The sequence below is a fragment of the Megalops cyprinoides genome, chromosome 17 (genome assembly GCF_013368585.1).
Source record: "Megalops cyprinoides isolate fMegCyp1 chromosome 17, fMegCyp1.pri, whole genome shotgun sequence".
NCBI classification, from domain to species: Eukaryota; Metazoa; Chordata; class Actinopteri; order Elopiformes; family Megalopidae; genus Megalops; species Megalops cyprinoides.
In genome coordinates this window covers 29,989,925-30,010,095 of record NC_050599.1, presented here as the reverse complement: position 1 = coordinate 30,010,095, position 20,171 = coordinate 29,989,925, and the positions used below count along the sequence as shown (strand labels likewise).

At 45.5% G+C, this 20,171-nt stretch overlaps 2 protein-coding genes and 1 pseudogene across 10 annotated transcripts; 2 read left to right on the top strand and 1 right to left on the bottom strand.

Moving 5' to 3' along the window:
• Positions 1–802: 802 nt before the first annotated feature.
• Positions 803–3,254, bottom strand: pigh (phosphatidylinositol glycan anchor biosynthesis, class H). Its single transcript, XM_036549815.1, has 5 exons — positions 2,840–3,254; positions 2,510–2,719; positions 2,148–2,231; positions 1,747–1,830; positions 803–1,273 (listed from the first exon to the last, which is right to left on the bottom strand). Exons 1-4 carry the CDS (start codon positions 3,014–3,016, stop codon positions 1,759–1,761), a joined length of 543 nt encoding a protein of 180 aa, XP_036405708.1. The 5' UTR covers positions 3,017–3,254; the 3' UTR covers positions 803–1,273; positions 1,747–1,758.
• A 495-nt stretch (positions 3,255–3,749) lies between these two features.
• On the top strand, positions 3,750–19,120 carry LOC118792093 (zinc finger FYVE domain-containing protein 1-like). Of its 9 annotated transcripts, none has more exons than XR_005005586.1 (13): positions 3,750–3,935; positions 4,705–5,234; positions 5,437–5,932; positions 7,957–8,171; positions 8,325–8,431; positions 8,510–8,618; positions 9,109–9,206; positions 9,486–9,603; positions 9,953–10,123; positions 10,564–10,744; positions 10,914–11,036; positions 11,345–11,636; positions 17,081–19,041. XR_005005586.1 is itself a non-coding variant. In XM_036549804.1 (12 exons), exons 1-12 carry the CDS (start codon positions 4,746–4,748, stop codon positions 17,104–17,106), a joined length of 2,253 nt encoding a protein of 750 aa, XP_036405697.1. In that variant the 5' UTR covers positions 3,944–4,745; the 3' UTR covers positions 17,107–19,041. The 9 variants fall into 9 exon arrangements, 3 of the variants coding, with proteins under 3 accessions (XP_036405697.1, XP_036405698.1, XP_036405696.1); XR_005005587.1 differs by lacking the exon at positions 3,750–3,935 and adding an exon at positions 19,085–19,120 and having other exon boundaries at positions 3,944–5,234; positions 17,081–18,848; XR_005005585.1 differs by lacking the exon at positions 3,750–3,935 and adding an exon at positions 19,085–19,114 and having other exon boundaries at positions 3,944–5,234; positions 17,081–18,882.
• LOC118791868 lies at positions 18,736–19,842 on the top strand (annotated as a pseudogene).
• Positions 19,843–20,171: the final 329 nt, after the last annotated feature.

The following is a 20,171-nucleotide window of genomic DNA, read 5'->3' as shown; positions in this document are numbered from 1 at the left end:
GTTCCTCCTTTTCCACCGTTTATCTAGAGGAAGGGGGGCTTTTGCATATGGCATGCTTAGCAGCTGTTCTAACCCACTCTTCACCACTGGAGTGTATCAGCTCCAGACCCATTTGATGAGTTGCCATTTTATGAAAACCTGAGACAGGCTTGACTGGAATATATTTTGAAAGTAAAATGATGCCATGGGAGGAGCTGCATGTTGAATTCAGCATGTCATTTCTGGAAAATCACAACCACCACTTGGACACAGTCCAAACAGTACACTGAGAAATACTGACTGTGTATTACTGCCAGCATCCAGGATTATGGGAAAGACTGAACCTGAGACCCTATTTAGGCCAAAACCTGTTGCATCATCTGTTTTCTCTGAAACCAACCCTGATAGGATTTCCAAACAGGTTTCCCAAGTGAAACAACTTGCAGCAGCGGTTTACATATTAGCACATTAACTCTTTCAACTGCCCTAATGCAACATGGAGGATAAAGTGGCGTTTGCTGCCCCCTGATGGATAAAAAGTGAAACATTGCTTTCATCCCCGGAAACTGTGACATCTGCATTAAAAGAATGTGTCAGAAACTCAGAGACAAGCTTACACAGTACAAACTAATAGCTTTATTTATTTTTTAATGTACACTTCAAAAAAAGGTAAACCCCCCACACACATTTGACAACATTAGGGAATCAATAGTAATGACTAACTTCAACTACACATTCAAATCGCATCACTTAAGATGTCTTTATAAATACAACACTACAATGTGATGCAGTTATACATGATTAACATTTAAAACGTGGAGCTGTTTTTTTTTCCGTTGGACAGAATGGACAGGTATATAGCTGTGCTGTTTAAACCATTACCAAAATACTCGAGGTAGTAATCAATCAAGCACCGTAGCACTCCTGTGGCCCCAAACATAAGGTCTTACAGTTTGGTTGTAAAGGGAGAAATATGACAGGAACCAAGAGTGCATGTCTTTATTTACTTTACAAAGTTACCTTCATTAAACACACAAAGTCTGTTGAAGGCTATGCAAATGACTAGTCTACCCATCAGAAACACAAGGCAACTGCTCCGCTTACACTTCAAACACAGAATCAGAGCATCCTGTATGCTCAAACCAAAGAGGCATAGGTTGTTTGGGGTGGATTGTTGTTCCAGCCAAAATACCAGACATTTTTCTAGCAGACAGCAATTCAAAAAATGGCAAGCAATAAGGTACAATATACAACAGACTCAGTCCTTCAAGGTACCACTCCATCCAGTCCATTCCTGTTAAGTTAAAACAGTATGCATTGCATTACATTAGATTACATTATTATCATGATGCAGATGCTCTTATCCAGAGCAATTTACAAAAGTTAGAATTTTTATTTGTTATGCATTTACTCAGCTGGATTTTTACTGGGGAGATTCTGGGTTAAGTACCTTGCCCTGGGATACAGCGGCAGTGCCCCAGCAGGGAGTCAAACCAGCAACCTTTTGGTTACTAGCTGTACTCCTTCCCACTACACTACACTGCTGCCCTATATTTGTATAAGCCAAAATATACAATGATGCCAGGGTAGCCAAAGCTCGTCTGCACTGGTCCCTGTTCAATTTGGAATAAACAGTAAAAGATCCAAGTCCAGAGGCAAAGCACTAGAGAGACTTTGGCGGATCACAAATGTGGACAAGCATAACACAGCAACATCTTAGCAAGGGCTGTTAGGAGTGATTCTCACCACGAACATAGTCCAGCATACCTTTACTGCCTGTTAGCACTGAGCAAGGATTTCTTGGCAACTTCTATATACTTTTACCAAGCAATTCAACCTTGGCTTAGAACTCTGGAAGAAAAAAACACAAACAATGAGGGTGTTACCGACAGACATAACGTGGAGCACCACAGGTAAATTGACATTCCTCTATTTTCCATTCTGTAGGCTCTTTGAGGACCTTGTTATGTAAGGCACTACTGCACTAGTTCCAATTCCAAACGATCAGTATGTAATGTATGCTCCTTTCCCCAATAAGATACATTGTGTTGCAAATGATCTCCAGCTGCACTGCAGAACCACAATGCCAGCATGCACTTCAAACAGCAAGCTATGGGAGATGCTCTCATCATAAGTTAGTAAGTTGGACAAATATGAGCTTGATGTACCTGAAAAAGTGGGACCACTGTGGACACTGCATCTGGATCTGAGGGATCTTTTAGTAAAATACATAAGGAGTAGATGACCCTTTGCTGAAATGATAGAAAGAATAAAATAGTACGAGAAAGAAAAGAGTACGACCAATTCACAGCAATAACTTTGGGTTTGCATTCCCATAGGATACACTCCTGTGGCTACATATTATCTGTAGCAGAATTTCGGGAAATATTGCTTCCATAAACGGAATTATTTTAATTCTCACAAATTGACACAGTTCAGAATAGCTGTCAGAGTGGCTAAGACTTTGTGTTTTATGAGCTGAATAGGCGTTATCTGCCAAATTTCTTCGAGATATTTACTGACTCCTTACCATATAAATGGCCTCATTAATGACGATATCTTTGATCTTGCTCATCTCAATGAAGGTGGTGCTTTCCCTGCCGGACGCATAGGACGAGGACACCTGGACGCCCAGGGACCCGACAATGAGCAGCGTCTCGTGGTCGATTTTCACTAAGTGGATATGAAGCATCATTCCCACCAGTGTGATGAATATGGCACTCGACAGGACAGCAGTATTCTGCAACACATTTCACGGATCTTCACTATACACTGAATATATTTGGTTGAAATGTGAACAGAACGTGCATGAAAACAACAGCATGCTTGCTTCGGCTTAGCAGTTTGCAACACATCTTACCTGTGTGAGGAAAAACACAACGTAAGCAACCAGCCACACTGAGCAAGTGTATACCATTATTCTGCGCAGCGATAGTTTGGGAGCGCTCACGGTGAACTCCCTGCAAAAATTTGAATGACTCTGGCATTGCAAAGAAATCGCTTTGCCGTTAATGTCTGTGAATTCGTCTTCTGCCATACTAACTATTCCTTAAAACGTCTCACTAACGAAGATAGCTACTTAGCTACCTAACTAGCCTGCCAGCTAATTTGAACTAAAAATGCTAATGCGGGTTGGAGAACGATGTTAGATAATACTGTCAGCGAGAAAAAGATATCTACCTGTAGCAACAATCTATCGAGACGCAGGAAAAAAAATATACGGTTTTAAAACGCCCAGGATAGGAAAACCCTACTCTAACCCCGATTGGGGACAAAAACATATAACCTCTGAACTTCACAGTGCATACTGGGAAATAGAGTCAGCACTTGTTCCATGTCACCAAAAAGCAACAATGGAGTAGCTAAACTGTGAGAATGGTTTATTTTCCAAAATATGTTATCAAGGAGGCACATTGAATGTACAAACCTCATTCGTATTATTGATCACAATTGAATCGGTTTATATGCAAGTATAAGTATGTATTGATGTGGATAGGCTACACTTGCAGTCCAAAACACACTGCTCAGATCAAGTTTGATCAAGAATATCTATTTAAATAACTCGCTAGTCAACATTTTATATAATAAAGGCATACATTTTTGTAACTCACTTTAGCATATAGTCATCGCTGCACTATTTTCATTTCGATACCCAACTAGACTAACGCAAGCGTCCGATTAGACAGGACTACATTTCCCAGGACACTCTCAGGCGCCTAACTCTGGTCCATGACTCAAAACATCTGATCAGCTGATTTGACGGGCAACAACATCCAGTAAGAAGCATGGAAACTCGTGGGATTAGTGAGGAGACTAATTATAACCAAACATTAATTTTATACTAATAGTTAGGCCTTAATAGCTATGAAAAATACTTCAGCGCTTGTTGTGTGGAAACGGATATCGTAGCTTCGTATCGCCGAAAAGCCGTCTCCAGCCAATGTCGACATAGCTGTGTAAGATGAGTTTGTATGCTAGTTCTTGTCCTGTGATCGCAAATCGGTATGGTCGCGGGTTAAACATTTGACTTCAGATGTCGTCTTGCCAGATGTAACTTGGAAAAAAACTGTGGCCTGCCAGCCGAACAGATTTTCTGAAAATTATTTAAAATTGATTACTACTGGTAATGGGTTGCCTAAAATGAAATTAATTTAGCTAGCAAGAAATGTCAGTCCTCGCTAGCTGCATTATTGCATGAAGAATGGTATTAGGAAATGTCAATTCTATGCTTGTATCTTGTCGTGATCGCCGAGCTAGCCAACTACGCAGCTAATTATCGAGGAAGTAATGACGACCATGTCATCACTAATTGGATTTTTAAAAATAAATCGTCCTGAAAAGGTGGCTTGAAAATCCCACTGAAATAAAATAATTGTCGATTACCAACGATGACAAACGAAGGAGTTGCTGAGTCTTTTCAAATGTAGCGACTGTGATGTGAAAAATTATAAGATAGCTGGGGAATTAAACATGTCATCGTTTTTTGCTTATTCACAGGGCATTATCTACTTAGTGTTTAGGCAGTGATACCTTGTGTGATTTCACGCTGTTTCCATTTTTTTAGTTCAATGAATTTCACTAACTTGTGCAAACTATGATATTGTAAGCTGTCGTATAACGCTCAAACGTCATAGTGTAACTTTACAGTAGTACTGTATATTTAAAAGTGACTAATTTAACAAGTGGTAAATGAGTGTTTGGAGTGTATCACACTTCTTTTGACAGGATAATAATGTGCACAGACAAATAAGCTACGCCTAGGGACAATGAGCGAGCCAGATCCAATGCTGGAGAAGGGAGTGAATAGCGGTTTAGCTTGCCAGGAGAGTTATGCCTGCGGGGGCTCAAACGAGGCGGTGTTTGAGTGTGACGAGTGCGGCAGTCTGCAGTGCGTCCGCTGCGAGCTGGAGCTCCATCGCCTGGAGCGGCTGCAGAACCACGAGCGGATTCGCATAAGGCCAGGGCACGTGCCGCTTTGCGACTCCTGCAAGGACAGCAACGGCGGCCTGGTGAGCAGCGGGCGGCAGAGGGCCGTGGTCCGCTGCCAGGGGTGCAAAGTCAACTTGTGTCTGGACTGTCAGAAACGCACCCACAGCGGGGTGAACAAAAGGAAGCACATGATCATCCCCTACCCGCCACCCAAACCAGAAGAGGGTGGCTCAGGTGCCCCACGGGATGAGGTGGAGGAACAGATGGTCAGACTTCTAGAGAAGGTCTGCTGCTTCCTACTGGTAGATGAAGACGAGGAGATGCATGTGAGTGACAGTTTTTGGACTGGTTTTCAAGTAGTAATACAGCAGCACCTGTCCTGCATTAGCTAATCATTGACAAACCTCTATAAACCTGTTGGCTCACATTGGTTTAAAAATAATTTGAAAGGGTTTCTTCATATTAAATTGTACACAGCTGTTAAATGGAATAACGTATAGCCAGAGTGCACCTGTGGGCTGTTTTCAGGTGAGGAATGAGGTTGAGTTTGTGGAGAAACTTGGCTGTCAGCCTGATGAGCTGCTGAAGGTGGTCTCCATCTTTGGGAACACTGGGGAGGGCAAGTCCCACACACTCAACCACACCTTCTTCCTGGGTCGGGAGGTCTTCAAGACTGCACCCACTCAGGAGTCCTGCACTGTGGGTGTGTGGGCAGCACTGGACCCTGTACACAAGGTGGTGCTTATGGATACAGAGGGGACCGCCTCTGACTCAGGCCAGCGCACTCGCCTGCTGCTGAAGGTGCTGGCTGTATCTGACCTGGTCATCTACCGCACACGCTCCGACCAGCTCCATGACAACCTGTTCAAGTTCCTGGGCGAGGCCTCGGATGCCTACCTGAAGCACTTTGCCAGGGAGCTGAAAGCCACCACCACCCGCTGTGGCCTGGATGTGCCCCTCTCCACCCTGGGGCCCGCTGTCATCATCTTCCATGAGACGGCCCATACCAAGCTGCTGGGCTCAGGTCAGTGAGGCTGTGTGTGGCATAACCTCTGCTTTAATCATACTGATCACTGTCGCTAAGGTCAGTGTGGCTCTGTGTGGCACAACCCCTGGTTTAGCCATGTTAGAGTCATCAGTCAATCTGGATTGGGTCAACAGATGAATTTCGACTTCTCCGAGTCCCTCTCTGTCTTCAAGAAACATCTGAAGACACAGCTCTCCCACTCTCACCTGAAACACCACCCCCTAAAAGAACTTCATGTCTCAAACTGCCTTTTACTAAACTGTAAAATAAAATTGTATATACAGTATCTATTATAAATATCACGTGCAGACCCAGACACTGAACTGCCTCAACCACTGTCAGCCCACCACAACGCGAGACCAGGTAACTAGCAAAAAATAACTTATTTGCACCGGTAGGGCTAAAAACTTACACAATAAAAATTCATTGACAGCACACTCTGGAGTCACCCCTTTTCGCCTGCTCTTCCCACTGTAAGCCCCAGCAGGAACATAACCTCTCCCTCCCCAAGGATAGCGCCCCCACAGGTAAGTGCACACATTCCAAATTCACAGCACACAGTGGTCCCCTCACACCCTCACTCTCTGGCAGGCAGTAAGCACTGCGATTCCCTCACAAGCTGCAGTTGGCGCCTCCCTCTGGCTGGGGTGAGTCAGTCCCGCAACGGGGCTGCCCAGGTGGGGGTCACAGACTGCCACTGGGAGTGCTCACACATGCACGCACGCACACACACTTTTACAGAACAGGCGTTGCTGCTGATCACCCCTCCCCAAGTAGCAGCACCAAAAATAAAAATAAAAAAACAATTAATCTAACGGAAAAAATCCCCCAAAACATCATTGTGTACCATAAAATAGATTCTCTTGGTGTCCAGACGCCAAGCTCCACATAGTCGTGCTGCCGGGTGGAATTGCGCTGCCTCCCTGATCTGTTCCCTCATCGCACTCTGCACTCCTGCAAACGCGAAGAGGGAACTGAGAAGCACAACGGAGCCATCCCTGGTCACACACACACACCTTGTGCAGGACGAAATGCACCACTTTCCTTACAGTAAGCAGGGCGGACGTTCCTGCTGTTTGCGCCAGTCGACCAGCTGGGCAGCAGCTTCTCCACAGTGGGTTCACGGTCGACAATCTTCCTCTTTCCCAGCTCTTGGCTCCAGCGACGCTCCGCCCTGCAGAAGTCCCGCACGAACACAAACATGCAGACAATCCCAAATGAAAGAAAAACCCCAAAAACTAATAACTCAAAAAGCAACTCAAACGATGCCCAGACAGAGCGCTTCCCCATGCACTCCTGCTGCTTTCTCTAGGCGGCTGTCCCTCTCCACCCCAACCCGCTGCCCTTTAAGAGGCGCAAAGCTCCCCTACATGCCCCGCTCACAGGTGCCTGGCATCACTCGCTCGTTATTCTATTATTGAATGAATACTGCGCCCCGCCCACACGCAACTCCCCTGCCCAAACCACCACCCGACATTTCTATGTATTCTAATGATTTAATGCACTAGTTAGCTTTACTTGCTAGTTTGTACCTTGCCTGGCCAACCTTTGAAACCTGGTTATGCAGGGCTTCTAATACTGTTGACTCCATATGGTTTTTCGCTTGTGTTGTATTGTATTGTAAGTCAATTTGGATAAATGTTAGTCGCTATCACTAAGGCCAATTTGGTTCTGCATGACACAGCCCCTGGTTTACCCATGCTGGTCTCCATTGCCATGGTCAGTACAGCTCTGTGTGGCATAGTTCTTGCTTTACCCATGCTGGCCTCCACTGCTGAGATCCTGTAGCTGCTACAGGTGGTCCACACTTTCAAGGTCTTTGTTCTATCACTGGTCTTAAGTACTTAATTGTGGCCATTGTTTGGATAAGAACTCCAGTGTCCTGTTGTTCCAGATGCCAGTCTGCTGGGGGTTGAAGTAAATCTCTGAAACTCTCAGGATTGTTAGTGGCCACTGGATTAGGCAGAATGTCTGTGTTTTCCACTAAGGTGATGCTCACTGCTCTTCATCTCCCCCTCAAGACAAGCCGTCAGAGTCGGTGGAGCTGCTGCTGCAGGAGCGCTTCCAGAAACTGGGCAGTTTCCCAGAAGCCTTCAGCTGCGTCCAGTACCGTGGCACCCGCACGTACAACCCCCCCACCGACTTCAGCGGCCTCCAACGCAGCCTGGAGCAGCTGCTGGATAACAACACCACACGCTCCCCACGTACTGCCCACGTCATCTACAAGGCCCTGCGGGTGTGTATGTGGTGTGTATGTGGTGTGTGTGTGTGTGTGTGTGTGTGTGTGTGTGTGTGTGTGTGTGTGTGTGTGTGTGTGTGTGTGTGTGTGTGTGTGTGTGTGTGTGCGTGCATGCATGTGTAATGGTGGTTCATCTCTGTCTCTTCCCAGGCCCTGAGTGAGCGCTTCAATGAGGAGATCTCGGATGATTGGCTAGGCCAAACCTCCTTCTTCCCTGAAGAGTACTTCACCTGCTCCAGCATCTGCCTCAGCTGTGGGTGGGTTTCTCCCTCTATCCCCTCGGCGCCTGCTTAGTGTCAACATGGAAACCTCACACTTTTGTCTCTCAATCTCAGCTCTGGCTGCAGGAACAGCATGAACCACCTGCGGGAAGGCATCTCACACATGGCCAGACACAACTGTCACTATTCTGAGACCCATGACAACCGCATCCTCACCTGTAAGGTACATCTGCTGACTATGGCAACCACATTGTCATCTCTAAGGTACATCTGCTCACTACGGCAAATGCATCTTCACTTGTAAGGCACATCTGCTCACTATAGCAACTGCATACTCACCTGTAAGGTGCATCTGTTCACTACGACAACTGCAGCCTCATCTTTAAGGTACATCTGCTCACTATGACAACCGCACCATCACCCCTAAGGTACATTTGCTCACTACAACCACATCCTCACCTGTAAGGTACATCTGCTCACTACAACAATCGCATCCTCATCTGTAAGGTACGTCTGCTTACCATCACAGCCAAATCATCACCTGTAAGGTTGCTGACTACAGCAACCGCATCCTCATCTGTGAGGTGTATCTGCCTACTAAAACAGCTGCTGCTCATTATGTCATCTGTAATGTATATACATGCACATATACACAAGAAACTCTGTATTCACTTGCTTTAGTCTGGACTAAGTGTCCATGCTGGCTTCCCCAGGCCTGCTATGAGAGGGGGGAGGAGGTGGTTGTGGTCCCCAAAACGTCTGCGTCCTCCGACTCAGCCTGGCTTGGCCTGGCCATATATGCCTGGTCAGGGTGAGTAGGGATGTGACACCTGAGTTCACAGGGAGAGGACAGGGGTTGCTGTCAATTTATGACATGCAGCCCAGATTCAAACTGCACTAGTAAATGGTAAGACACGATTCCCAGCCCACATCCAGCCTCGTTATCTCCACAACTCAGTACCTGTATGTATCAGACAGCAGTGTGGACCATGAGGTGTCTGCTAGATTTCAGCCTCCTCTTAAAATAGCGCTAAGCTAAAATTGTTCACAGAGAGAGGAGCCTAGTGCCTAAACTAAGGTGTAATTCCAGGTATGTGATTGAGTGTCCAAACTGCTCAGTTATCTATCGGAGCAGGCAGTACTGGTACGGCAACCAGGACCCAGCGGACACGGTGGTCCGCACAGAGATCCACCATGTCTGGTCGGGGGTAAGAAGCGCTGTGCATCACTTCCTGCTCCACTTACTGTTCAGATCGGGGTGCCCTCCAAAGATCTTCACGGGAGCCTGTTTAGTGGATTCTACAGCTCCCATTGGACACTAGAGTCCTTCCAGTGCTAGAAGTTTCATCAGAGTTGTTTAGTAGACTCAACATCTGTAGCCATCCCAGACCAAAACCAGCAGCTTTTTGTAGTTCCTGATTCAGACTGTAGATTCATGATAGAGGTATAAATACTAATGTGTGGAGAGCACCCATTTGCTCATATACAGGCTTGTAAACCAGGACCCTCTAATGAGCAGTGCCATGCCCTGAAAACCCCACTCCCTTTCCCCAACAGTCGGACAGCTTTCTGAGGGACAGTCGCAATGCGGCACAGCGGGTGTTGGACGGGGTCACCCTGGTGGCACAGTCGGTGTCTGAGCTCAGTGTCAGGCCTGCCAAGGCTGTCACCTCCTGGCTCACGGATCAGATCGCTCCGGCCTACTGGAAGCCCAACTCCCTCATCACAGTGAGTGACCATGGGCTCTGAAGACATCCAGCACACATAAATATCAGCAGATCTGTCTGACTCTTGAAAACGCCCAAACAATGCCAAAACTAGGCACGGCCTGTGTCCGAAATCACAAACAAACATACTGCATACTAAAGTGCTGCATATTATGTACTGTATAATAACTCTCTTAGTACATATCACTAAGTATGCAAGTACACAGTATGCATCAGTTTTTCCATTTTGAACTCTGCCATATGCCCGGCCCCTTTTATTTTCCAATGAATTTTGAGGCAGGAGACACAAAATAGTTCAATTCAATACTACAATTGCTAAGTGTACTATGTACTATGCTAGTGTCTGGTTTGGCACACAGCCACAATTCAATATCCCAGAGAGCTCTGGAAAAGTTAGGTGTTGCCAGTGACCCGTTTCCCTGTTCTGGTTACCTCTCTCAGGAGTGCCACCAGTGCGGCGAGGCCTTCCAGGACAGTGACACCAAGCACCACTGCCGGGCCTGCGGAGAGGGTTTCTGCAATGGTTGCTCTTCCAAGACTCGCCCCGTCCCAGAGAGGGGCTGGGGCCTCTCCGCTGTGCGGGTGTGTGACACCTGCTTTGAGCGGAGGCCTGGCAGCAAAGGTATGGCCTCTAGAGTTTGCCTCACCACACCTGTCTCTCCCCCGGGCTAACATATGAATGTGTTTCCACGCTCTGCATTTTCCCTGTGGCTAATATATGAATATGTTCCTGCTGGCTGTGTTTCTGTTGGATGTGCTGACCCTGTGGCTAACATATCAATGTGCTTAAGCTGCAGGGCTGTCCGAGGCAGTGTTGGAAGAAGAGGAGGGCGGGACCCTGATAGCCAGGAAGGTGGGAGAGGTGGTGCAGAGCACACTGGGAGCTGTGGTCACAGCTATAGACATCCCCCTCGGTGAGAGATTCTGACCATGGCAGCCCATGTACTTTGCTGTTCCTAAGACCCCTACAAAAGATCTGCATGTGTGTTTGTGTGTGTGTGTGTGTGTGTGTATTTGTATATTATTTATAATAGAACATATGCCAGTATGTTCATTTTTGATGTATTGCTCCCCTTTAGTGCCTAATGGATGGTGTTATTTGGTATTTATAGTTTTTCCACTTGTATTCAAGTTGTATAAAAATTTTATATAAGTTGTTATTTCATAATGTATTTATCATCAGAAACAAAAGTGTGTCTGTGTGTATGTGTATGTGGTGAAGGCCTGGTGAAGGACGCAGCCCGCCCTGCTTACTGGGTCCCAGACCAGAACATCCTGTTGTGCAGCTGCTGCCAGCGTGACTTCACTGCCCGCATGTCCAAGCATCATTGCCGTGCATGTGGTGAGGGTGTGTGTGATGACTGCTCCCCCAAGCGCCGTGCTGTGCCCTCCCGCGGCTGGGACCATCCCGTGCGGGTCTGTGCCATCTGCAGCCAAAGGCCTGGGGACCTCTAGCAGGGTCAGACCATGAAGGAACACAGCCCTGCTCATCACTGCCCATCACCTCTGTTGATGTAATGGTTCAGCCCTCTGGAGTGGGGAGCCCCTCTGTACAAGCAGCTTTCATGGGAGGCTGTTTTTAGAATGTCGGCACATTTAGGGCCTTTGTGTGTAATGAGTCAGCACAGTTTTGGCTTTTTAGTTTAGGGTGCTGGTGTAGTTAGGGCTTTTCACATAGCACAACCTCTTCCAAGTTAGAGAATGGCAGGTTCTGAAGCAATTTAGTTATCTAAAGACAGTGTCTGTATACAGTAGGCTTGGGTGGTTTCTGTTTTTTTATATGTTCATACCTTCCCGACATTTCACCGGGGTATACGGTATAAGATGGAAAAAATGGAAAAGCTGAGCTACTGGTGTCTAACTAGCCTACAATGCTGTGTGTCTAATATCCAAGTAGCCTACTTAAACAAATTTTTCTGGGCCTGTTTTTCTATCTTTTGTGTTCAGCCAAAATAATAATAATAATGTGTGGCGACTCACAGAAACCCATCGGATGTCACTGACGTTCGATTTTGGGAAAAGGCCAAAAAACATCGAAAATGAATTTTTGGTCATAACTGAGGTGTCATCATAATTTGTCGGTTTAAATTCTATACTTTTCTGAAAAACATTGATAAATATGTTGAAAGTAACACGTTTATTTTAGACATTTTTGGACTGATCAGCCTAGCTAGCTGGCTATCTTCCTCACACTAATGTTAACTACCCGTAGTAACCAAGCTAGCTAGCTAGCGAGTTCGCTTGATAATAATTAGCTACTTATTCTAAATTTGGTTAAATCCTCCAACATAGATTGCTGGCTAGCTAACAAATGCATTCACAAAACATCAAGTCTTGACTATCAAGCAGACTACAGTACATGGTGAATGGTTATATAATAATCACTGGACTGGATGTGACTCTAGCCCGCTGCTATAATAACAGCCCTCAATTCCTTCACAACTACTTAAGGAAAGTTGTGGAATTAAAAAAAAAAAACACCATTTCCACTTTACAGAGGGATCAGGATGTCTGAAGTAGTTATCAGGCAGTGACATGGAAGAGCAGCACCTGCTCAAAGACGAACTGAATGGAATTACAACGTAATGCAATGGAATCTTTAAATGCTGTTTTCTGAGTTTGCTGTGAGGTGTGACTGGAGGTTTGACGTGTTACCCCTTTAGCCACAACTCTCTTGAGGCAAATAGTGCACACAGCTTCGTCCAGAATAGCTGGCTCACCTTTATCATCGGGACGAAACCTAAAATACTCCCAAACCATAGGTGTTTTTTTTTTTTTTTTAACTAGTCCTGTAACGTTATCCCCACCACTCGCATTCACCGTCTCTCTCACCAGTAGACTGACCTCTGGTGGCGTGTGCTGTGCAATACATCACCTCAATAAAACATCTCCGTATCAGTTTAATAGAAAGAGGAGCATCTGTATTTTTGACGGTATTGAAAATCATACCTTCGAGATTTCTAAATACTGTATACTGTAACACCTTGATACCGCCCAAGCCTAGCACTATACAGTAGTTAGTTTAGCTATTCATAATAGTTGTTCCCTAATGTTGGCAGCTAGGTAATTGTCAGGAACACTGTATGGAAACAATTAATTTCTGCCCTGTAGTGACATTAAACAATAGCTGGAAGATGCAAAGTTCACAAGTTAGCAGAAAATTTCATCCCTCTTATATCTAGCAGCTGAAACTGAAATAGCAAAGTGCTAATAGCGTAAAAACATTCTGTATTTGAATTGTTTGTAACTGGAATGTATGTTTGATGTGAAGCAACCATAAGAGTGTCACTGGGTAACATATAATTAGTTACATGACAATAGGACCAGAGATGTGGAGTGAAACAAATATAAATAATTAAATCTGCATCAAACATCAACTGAAACTCCTTTCTGTGGTTCAGGCTTTGACACACACAGTATAGTTCAAATCCAAATGGGGTGGGTGATACACACTCTTTATGGAGGATTCTGCTTTATTCCACTTCATAATTACTATAGTTATGCTTTCCTATCAAGATCTGATCAAAGCTTATCCTAGTTTTAACTAAAGGACTATGTGGACAGATGGTGCTTCATGAAACCTTCATAGTTCTGTACCTCTGCAAATGTTATTTTAAGCCATCCCCCCTCTGAATAATGGACTGGACCGTTCTGCAACACACCTGAACAGAAACTACAGTCAAAGCATGCACAGTCCATGCTGTCATTTCTACAGTCTGCGGTTCCTCCAGACCTCATACATCCTCTCTGAGGGTGCTTAAGAAACACTGTGAGAGGGTCTCTGAAATCTGTCGGTTATACACCAAGCAAGAACTTCAGCCATGTTTTCTGAATCTCATATGCTGATACATTAAAACCTAAGAACATGTGGACACATTTGTGAGCTCATGTGTGATATCACAGCATTTTCCAGACATTTTCCAGTTCCAATAAAAAATTATGCAGGCGTTCAACAGTCATCATATAATAGATAAGTGTTTATTACTTTCACATCGCTTCAAAAAATGGCAACACATTGGAACTCACAAAACACATTCTTGCAAACCATCACTTATCATTCTTTATTATTATTTTTTTAATCTAGATAATTACCAAAAACTGAACATGTTTAAAACCAACAAATTCATCCATCATAATGGCACTTTCTGAGGTTGTCTTTATAAGGGTTTCACTTGTGGTAGGTGCAAATGCAACCATGTGGGGCTTAATGCGTGGGCTTCTGAGTAATTCTCCAAAGTGTTTTCCACACACCAGGGGAAAGACCCAATGTCATTACCAGATCCGTGCCTGCTGCCCTATCTGTTCTGCACATGCGTGTACATGCGTACTCGGCAACACAACATATTCTGATCCATGCCTGCTGCCCAATCCATTCTGCACATGTGCTTGCTTGCACACTCGGAAACACAACATATTCCTGCCCGATTTGTACCAAGCATGTGTGAACATTTTACGGTGTTGAAACACTTGACGGCCGCCAGCGAGTTTACGTAACCGGAAACACCTGGCAGTTCACAGCGAGAGTGTTTAAAAATATTTAATGCTTGTTATTGAAGATCTGAAACCGCTTCGTGTCGTCTATGCATTACCACTTTTTTTTTTTTTTTTGTGACGTGGCCGATATCAGCCAAAATAAAAGCACAGATAGGTTGTATGACTGTTCTTGTTTTATTAACATCGATTGTGAAAAGATGTTTTACTAAAATTATGTTGTGATCAATACAGAAATGATCACACAAGGCCGCTGAAAAGATGTCGCATCACACACTGCCATTTAGGCTACCTGCCTTTACCTGTGGTGAATGTACCATAGAGAATGGAGTCTGACCCTCTCCCACTCTTTCCGTGAGCACCTTTTGGCAACCCATTCTCCAAGGGCCTCCTACCTGGCTCTCCCCACTCCCCTTTTGCCCCTTTTCCACCAAGGCAGTTCGAGGGCCAGTTCGTAGCCTGTGCCTAATCTTGAACCAGTTCTTTGTGTTTCGACAGCCAAAGAACCGGTTCTTGGCCAGGAAAACTGGTTTGAGAGCGGCACCAACACTTTGCTGGTCTAGAACAAAGAACTGCTAGGCTGGGGGCGGGAAACTTTTTGACCACCATTAAAAAAAAAAGCAGAACTAGTGTAACGTCTAGTCTGTCTAAAAAGAAGAAGAAAAACCAGTGTTTTATTTTTCAAATGTTTCGCCATGTTGCCAGCCAGCTATGTATTTCTTAGCTGTCTAGCAAGCTACTAATGTCTCACATCAATGTTACGGGCTAGCTAGCTGTTGGTCACCTAACATTACCCAAGCAAGCATAGCTACTAATTTCTCACATCAATGTTATGTTCGGCATTCATATCATTGATGTGAAAAATTAGTAGCTATGCTTGCTTGGGTAATGTTAGCTGACAAACAGCTAGCTAGCCAGCTACCGTAACCTTGGAAACAGTAGCTAATGTTAGCATGCTACTTTCTAACATTGCCATTGACTCACCTAACAATGTCACTTAACATTTGGTAGGTGAAGAAAGAGCTAACAATGGCAATTTGAATAATTAAGTGGCAAGTAATCCCAAAGCTAGCTTTAGAACACAGACCTCACAAAAGCTGTGATGTGTCATGAGCATTTAAGGTAATTTAAATTGATAAATGCCATCCTTGTTAAACAATCCTTGTTAATCTCACGTTGTAGCTTTCGCAAGCTCACAAACTACAGACAATCTGCACTGTTTCGCGAGCATAATCATTTCCTCTATTCACGCGATTGGTGTCAATTATTTTGTTTTATTGTTAATCAAGGAGGATAAAGGGGAATGGTTTGAAAGTAATGACAGATTTAAAGGTAGTGTTTGGGCTTCCCTTGTGTCCAGCTCAACAGCCACCACTGCTAGCTTGGTGCTAGTGTGAAAGCGGAGACGTATACAGTGACATAATGACGTGGCTCTATGGTGGCTCTCTAGCCCGTGGAAAAGCAAACTGGTTCTTAGGTTTGCAAGTTGAACCAACTCCGAACTGGCACTAGCACCAGCCCAGAACTAGCACCTAGTTCACGCTGGTGGAAAAAGAGGCCTTTGTGATGGAATTTGCTGTTGTGGGGCCCTACTGACTATCACTCTATCATTCCACTGTTATTAACCCTCAAATTAAAGATAGTTGCTGTTGGATGCTTGTGATACTGTCACCCTTATCAGTGATGGACATGAACACTGATTGAAATAATTTTGTCATGTATTCTTTTTAAGATTTTTTACTTCATACATTATCATAGACAAATGTGATCATACACCAACACAGTGTTTAAATGATATACATTTATTGACACACACACAACAGTTTACCTAATTACACCATATCCCATCATTATACGAGCGAGAGAATGCAATCTATTTATTGCAGTTCTTATTTATATTCACATGTGATTTCCAGGCCAGATTTAACAGCATTGGGTTTGGTGAGGAGTCTTGATCTATGTCTTTCATAACGAGGGCCTCCATTCTAATCCAGTACACTTTTTGTCAAATTCAGCTCACAGTTTGTGGTTACACTTTGGGCCGAAAGACTTTGGCTGGTGCAAATGATAACTTTAGAAATCAACTATTGATAACTTAGCGACAGTAGCTGGTGGGCCAGAACGTTAACTTCAAGCCCTTTTTTGACTAACGTCAGGGAACGTTAACTTAGCTAGCGATAACTGGCTAACGTTAGTTAGCCTACCTTTTAGGACATAGTTATCAGCCACCCGGGTGACTTTCTTTCGCCCAACCTTGTCTAATAGTGATGCTGTTATTTTCCGGCTCTCTAGATATTGCCGGAGGTCTGCGTAGAACTCACTTTCAGACATATTTGTTGTACAGCATACACATACAGCTAATTTACCTTTTATTCTTTCTCACATTTATACTTGCATCAGCCAGAAATATGTGTTTTCAGTAAATCCCAGTCATTCTAAACAAAAGCAGCTCTCCTGTCATTCACAGGAGGAAACGCAATCGAGACAACCTGAGGCCTCTCCCTGCTCCCTCAGATGTACCCTTCTGCTTCCCAGTTGGCCTCTGGAACTGTCAGTCCGCGGTCAACACGGCTGACTTTATCCCCGCCTTTGCCGCCCAGTCCTCCCTCCAACTCTTGGCTCTGACCGAGACCTGGATTCGTCCAGAGAACACAGCAACTCCAGCAGCTCTCTCTACCACCTTCACCTTCTCCCACACTCCTTGCTCAATTGGGAACAGGTTTGCTGATTTCCAACACCTGGAAATTCAGTCCTCTCACTTCTCTATGCAACAGTACCTCCCTTGAATACCATATAATCACTGTTTCTGAACCTATCAAAATGTATTTTGTTGTTGTCATTTACTGTCCTCCAGGTCAACTGGGTAACTTCATCGAAGAGCTGGATGTATTACTGTCCTTGTTCCCTGAGGATGGCAGCCCGCCTGTCATCCTCGGTGAACTGAACATCCACCTTGACAAACCTCAAGCTGCAGACCTTCTCACTCTTCTGGCTTCTTTCGACCTGAAACGTGTCGGCACTCCAGCAACTCACAAAGCAGGAAACCAGCTGGATGTCATCCTGACACGTAACTGTATCACTGACAACCTCCTTGTCACTCCACTACACATATCTGATCACTACTTCATTTAGTTCATATTGTGTCTCCTTCCATCTCCACCATCCTCCCCTCCTCCTGTTTCCTTTAGCCGCAACCTCCGCTTCCTCTCACCCACTTACTTTTCCTCCCTGATCACTGCCTCTCTGCCCCCTCCCAGCCACTTCTCCTAACTAAATGTAGATGACGCCACAACATTCTCTGCTCCACCCTAACCGCCTGCCTCAACACCATCTACCCTCTCTCGTCCAGGCCTGCATGCACGACAACCCTCCAACCCTTGGCTTTCTGAGGTTGTCTGCGACCATCGGACTGAGCTCAGGGCTGCCGAGAGGAAATGGTGCAAATCCAGGGACCCCGCTGATCTGACTACGTATCAGTCTCTCCTTTCCTCTTTCTCATCACACATCCCTTCTACTAAGGCTGCTTACTACAAGGACAAAATCAACAGCACCTCAGACGCACGCAAACTATTCACAATGTTCAACACTCTCCTCTGCCCACCACCACCCCCACCCCCCACCTCACTGACTGCTGATGACTTTGCCACTTTTTTCACTGGAAAGGTGGATGCCATCAGCAGTCAGTTCTCCACTCCACACATTCACAGTCTCCACCCACATGCAATAAACTACTGTCCACTTTCTCTCATATCTCTGGGACTGACATCTCTAAGCTGCTACTCTCCAACCGACCCACCACCTGCCCCCTGGAACCTATCCCCTCCCATCTCTCTCCCCCACACTCTTGCCTGCACTCACTCACATTATCAACACATCACTCACAACTGGCACCTTCCCTTCCGTGTTTAACCAGGCTAAGGTAACCCCACTGCTCAAAAAATCTATGCTTAGCCCCTCCCAAATAGAAAACTACAGACCCATCTCACTCCTCCCGTTCCCCGAGCTGTTTTCACCCAGAACAACTTGTTGGACTCCAATCAGTTGGGATTCAAAACCAGCCACTCCACCAAAACGGCCCTCCTGTCTGTTGTCGACACCCCGCAGGTGGCAAGAGCTGCCCCCATGTCGTCCACCCTCATCCTTCTAGACCTGTCCATCGCATTCGACACCGTGAACCACCAGATCCTCCTGTCCACCCTTGCTGAACTGGGCATCACCGGCACTGCACTTTGCTGGTTCGAATCCTACCTCACAGACAGATCATTTCAGGTATCCTGGAGGGGAGGGGAGTCCAAGCCCCACCTGCTAACCACTGGGGTACCTCAGGGATAGGTGCTTGGCCCTCTCCTCTTCTCTCTATATACAACTGCTCTGGGTCTGATCATCCAGGCGCATGGCTTCTCCTACCACTGCTATGCAGATGACACCCAGCTCTGAGCTGTCTCAGTGCGGATCTCTGCCTGTCTTTCAGATATCTCAGCCTGGATGGGAGAGCGCCACCTTCAACTCAACTTACCCAAGACTGAGCTCCTAGTGATCCCAGCCAGCCTGACGATCGAGCATGACATCACCATTCAGCTCGGCTCAACGACACTGACTGCATCCAGGTCTGCAAGGGACCTGGGGGTAGTGATTGATGACCAGTTGAAATTTACTGACCACATCGCTACGACTACCAGATCATGCAGATTTGCGTTGTACAATATCTGGAAGATCAGGCCCTACCTATCTGAGTATGCTGCACAGCTCCTTGTCCAGGCACTGGTCATCTGAAGACTGGACTACTGCAATGCTCTTTTGGCCGGCCTACCTGCAAGCACTATCAAACCTCTGCAGTTGATACTGAACGCAGCTGCACGTCTGGTTTTCAACCAACCAAAAAGGGCTCATGTTGCACCCCTCTTAGTCTCACTCCACTGGCACCCTGTAGCTGCCCGCATCATGTTCAAGTCCTTGATGCTTGTATATAGGGTGACCAACAAAACTGCACCTAAGTACCTGAACTCACTGCCGCAACCCTGTGTTCGCTCCCGACTGCTACACCCTGCCACCGAACGGCACCTGGTGGTCCCATCGCATCGTAGCATTAAATCACTATCCAGGACTTTCTCCGCCGTTGTCCCCCGTTGGTGGAATGAACTTCCATACCTCATCCGTTCTGCTGAGTCCCTATCTGTCTTCAAGAGACATCTGAAGACACAACTCTTCTGCTCTAACCTGAGCACCTGAAACGCCTCCCTCTATGTCCTATTAAACTATATTAAGAAAATGTAATGGTTTGACTGCAGCAGTCTAACGTATTGATTTGGTGTAATGGTTTGGTTGTAATGGTTTAAACGTAAAGGTTTGGTTGTAATGGTTTGGTTGCAATGACTTTAACACACTCACTAGCTTTTCCTGCTAGTGGTACCTTGCCTGGCCAATCTTGAACTTTGTCATGTAGTACTTCTAATATTGTGACTCTATACGTTTTTTTGCTTGTGCTGTATTGTACCTCACTTGTAAGTCGTTTTGGATAAAAGCGTCTGCCAAATGAATAAATGTAAATGTAAATGGAA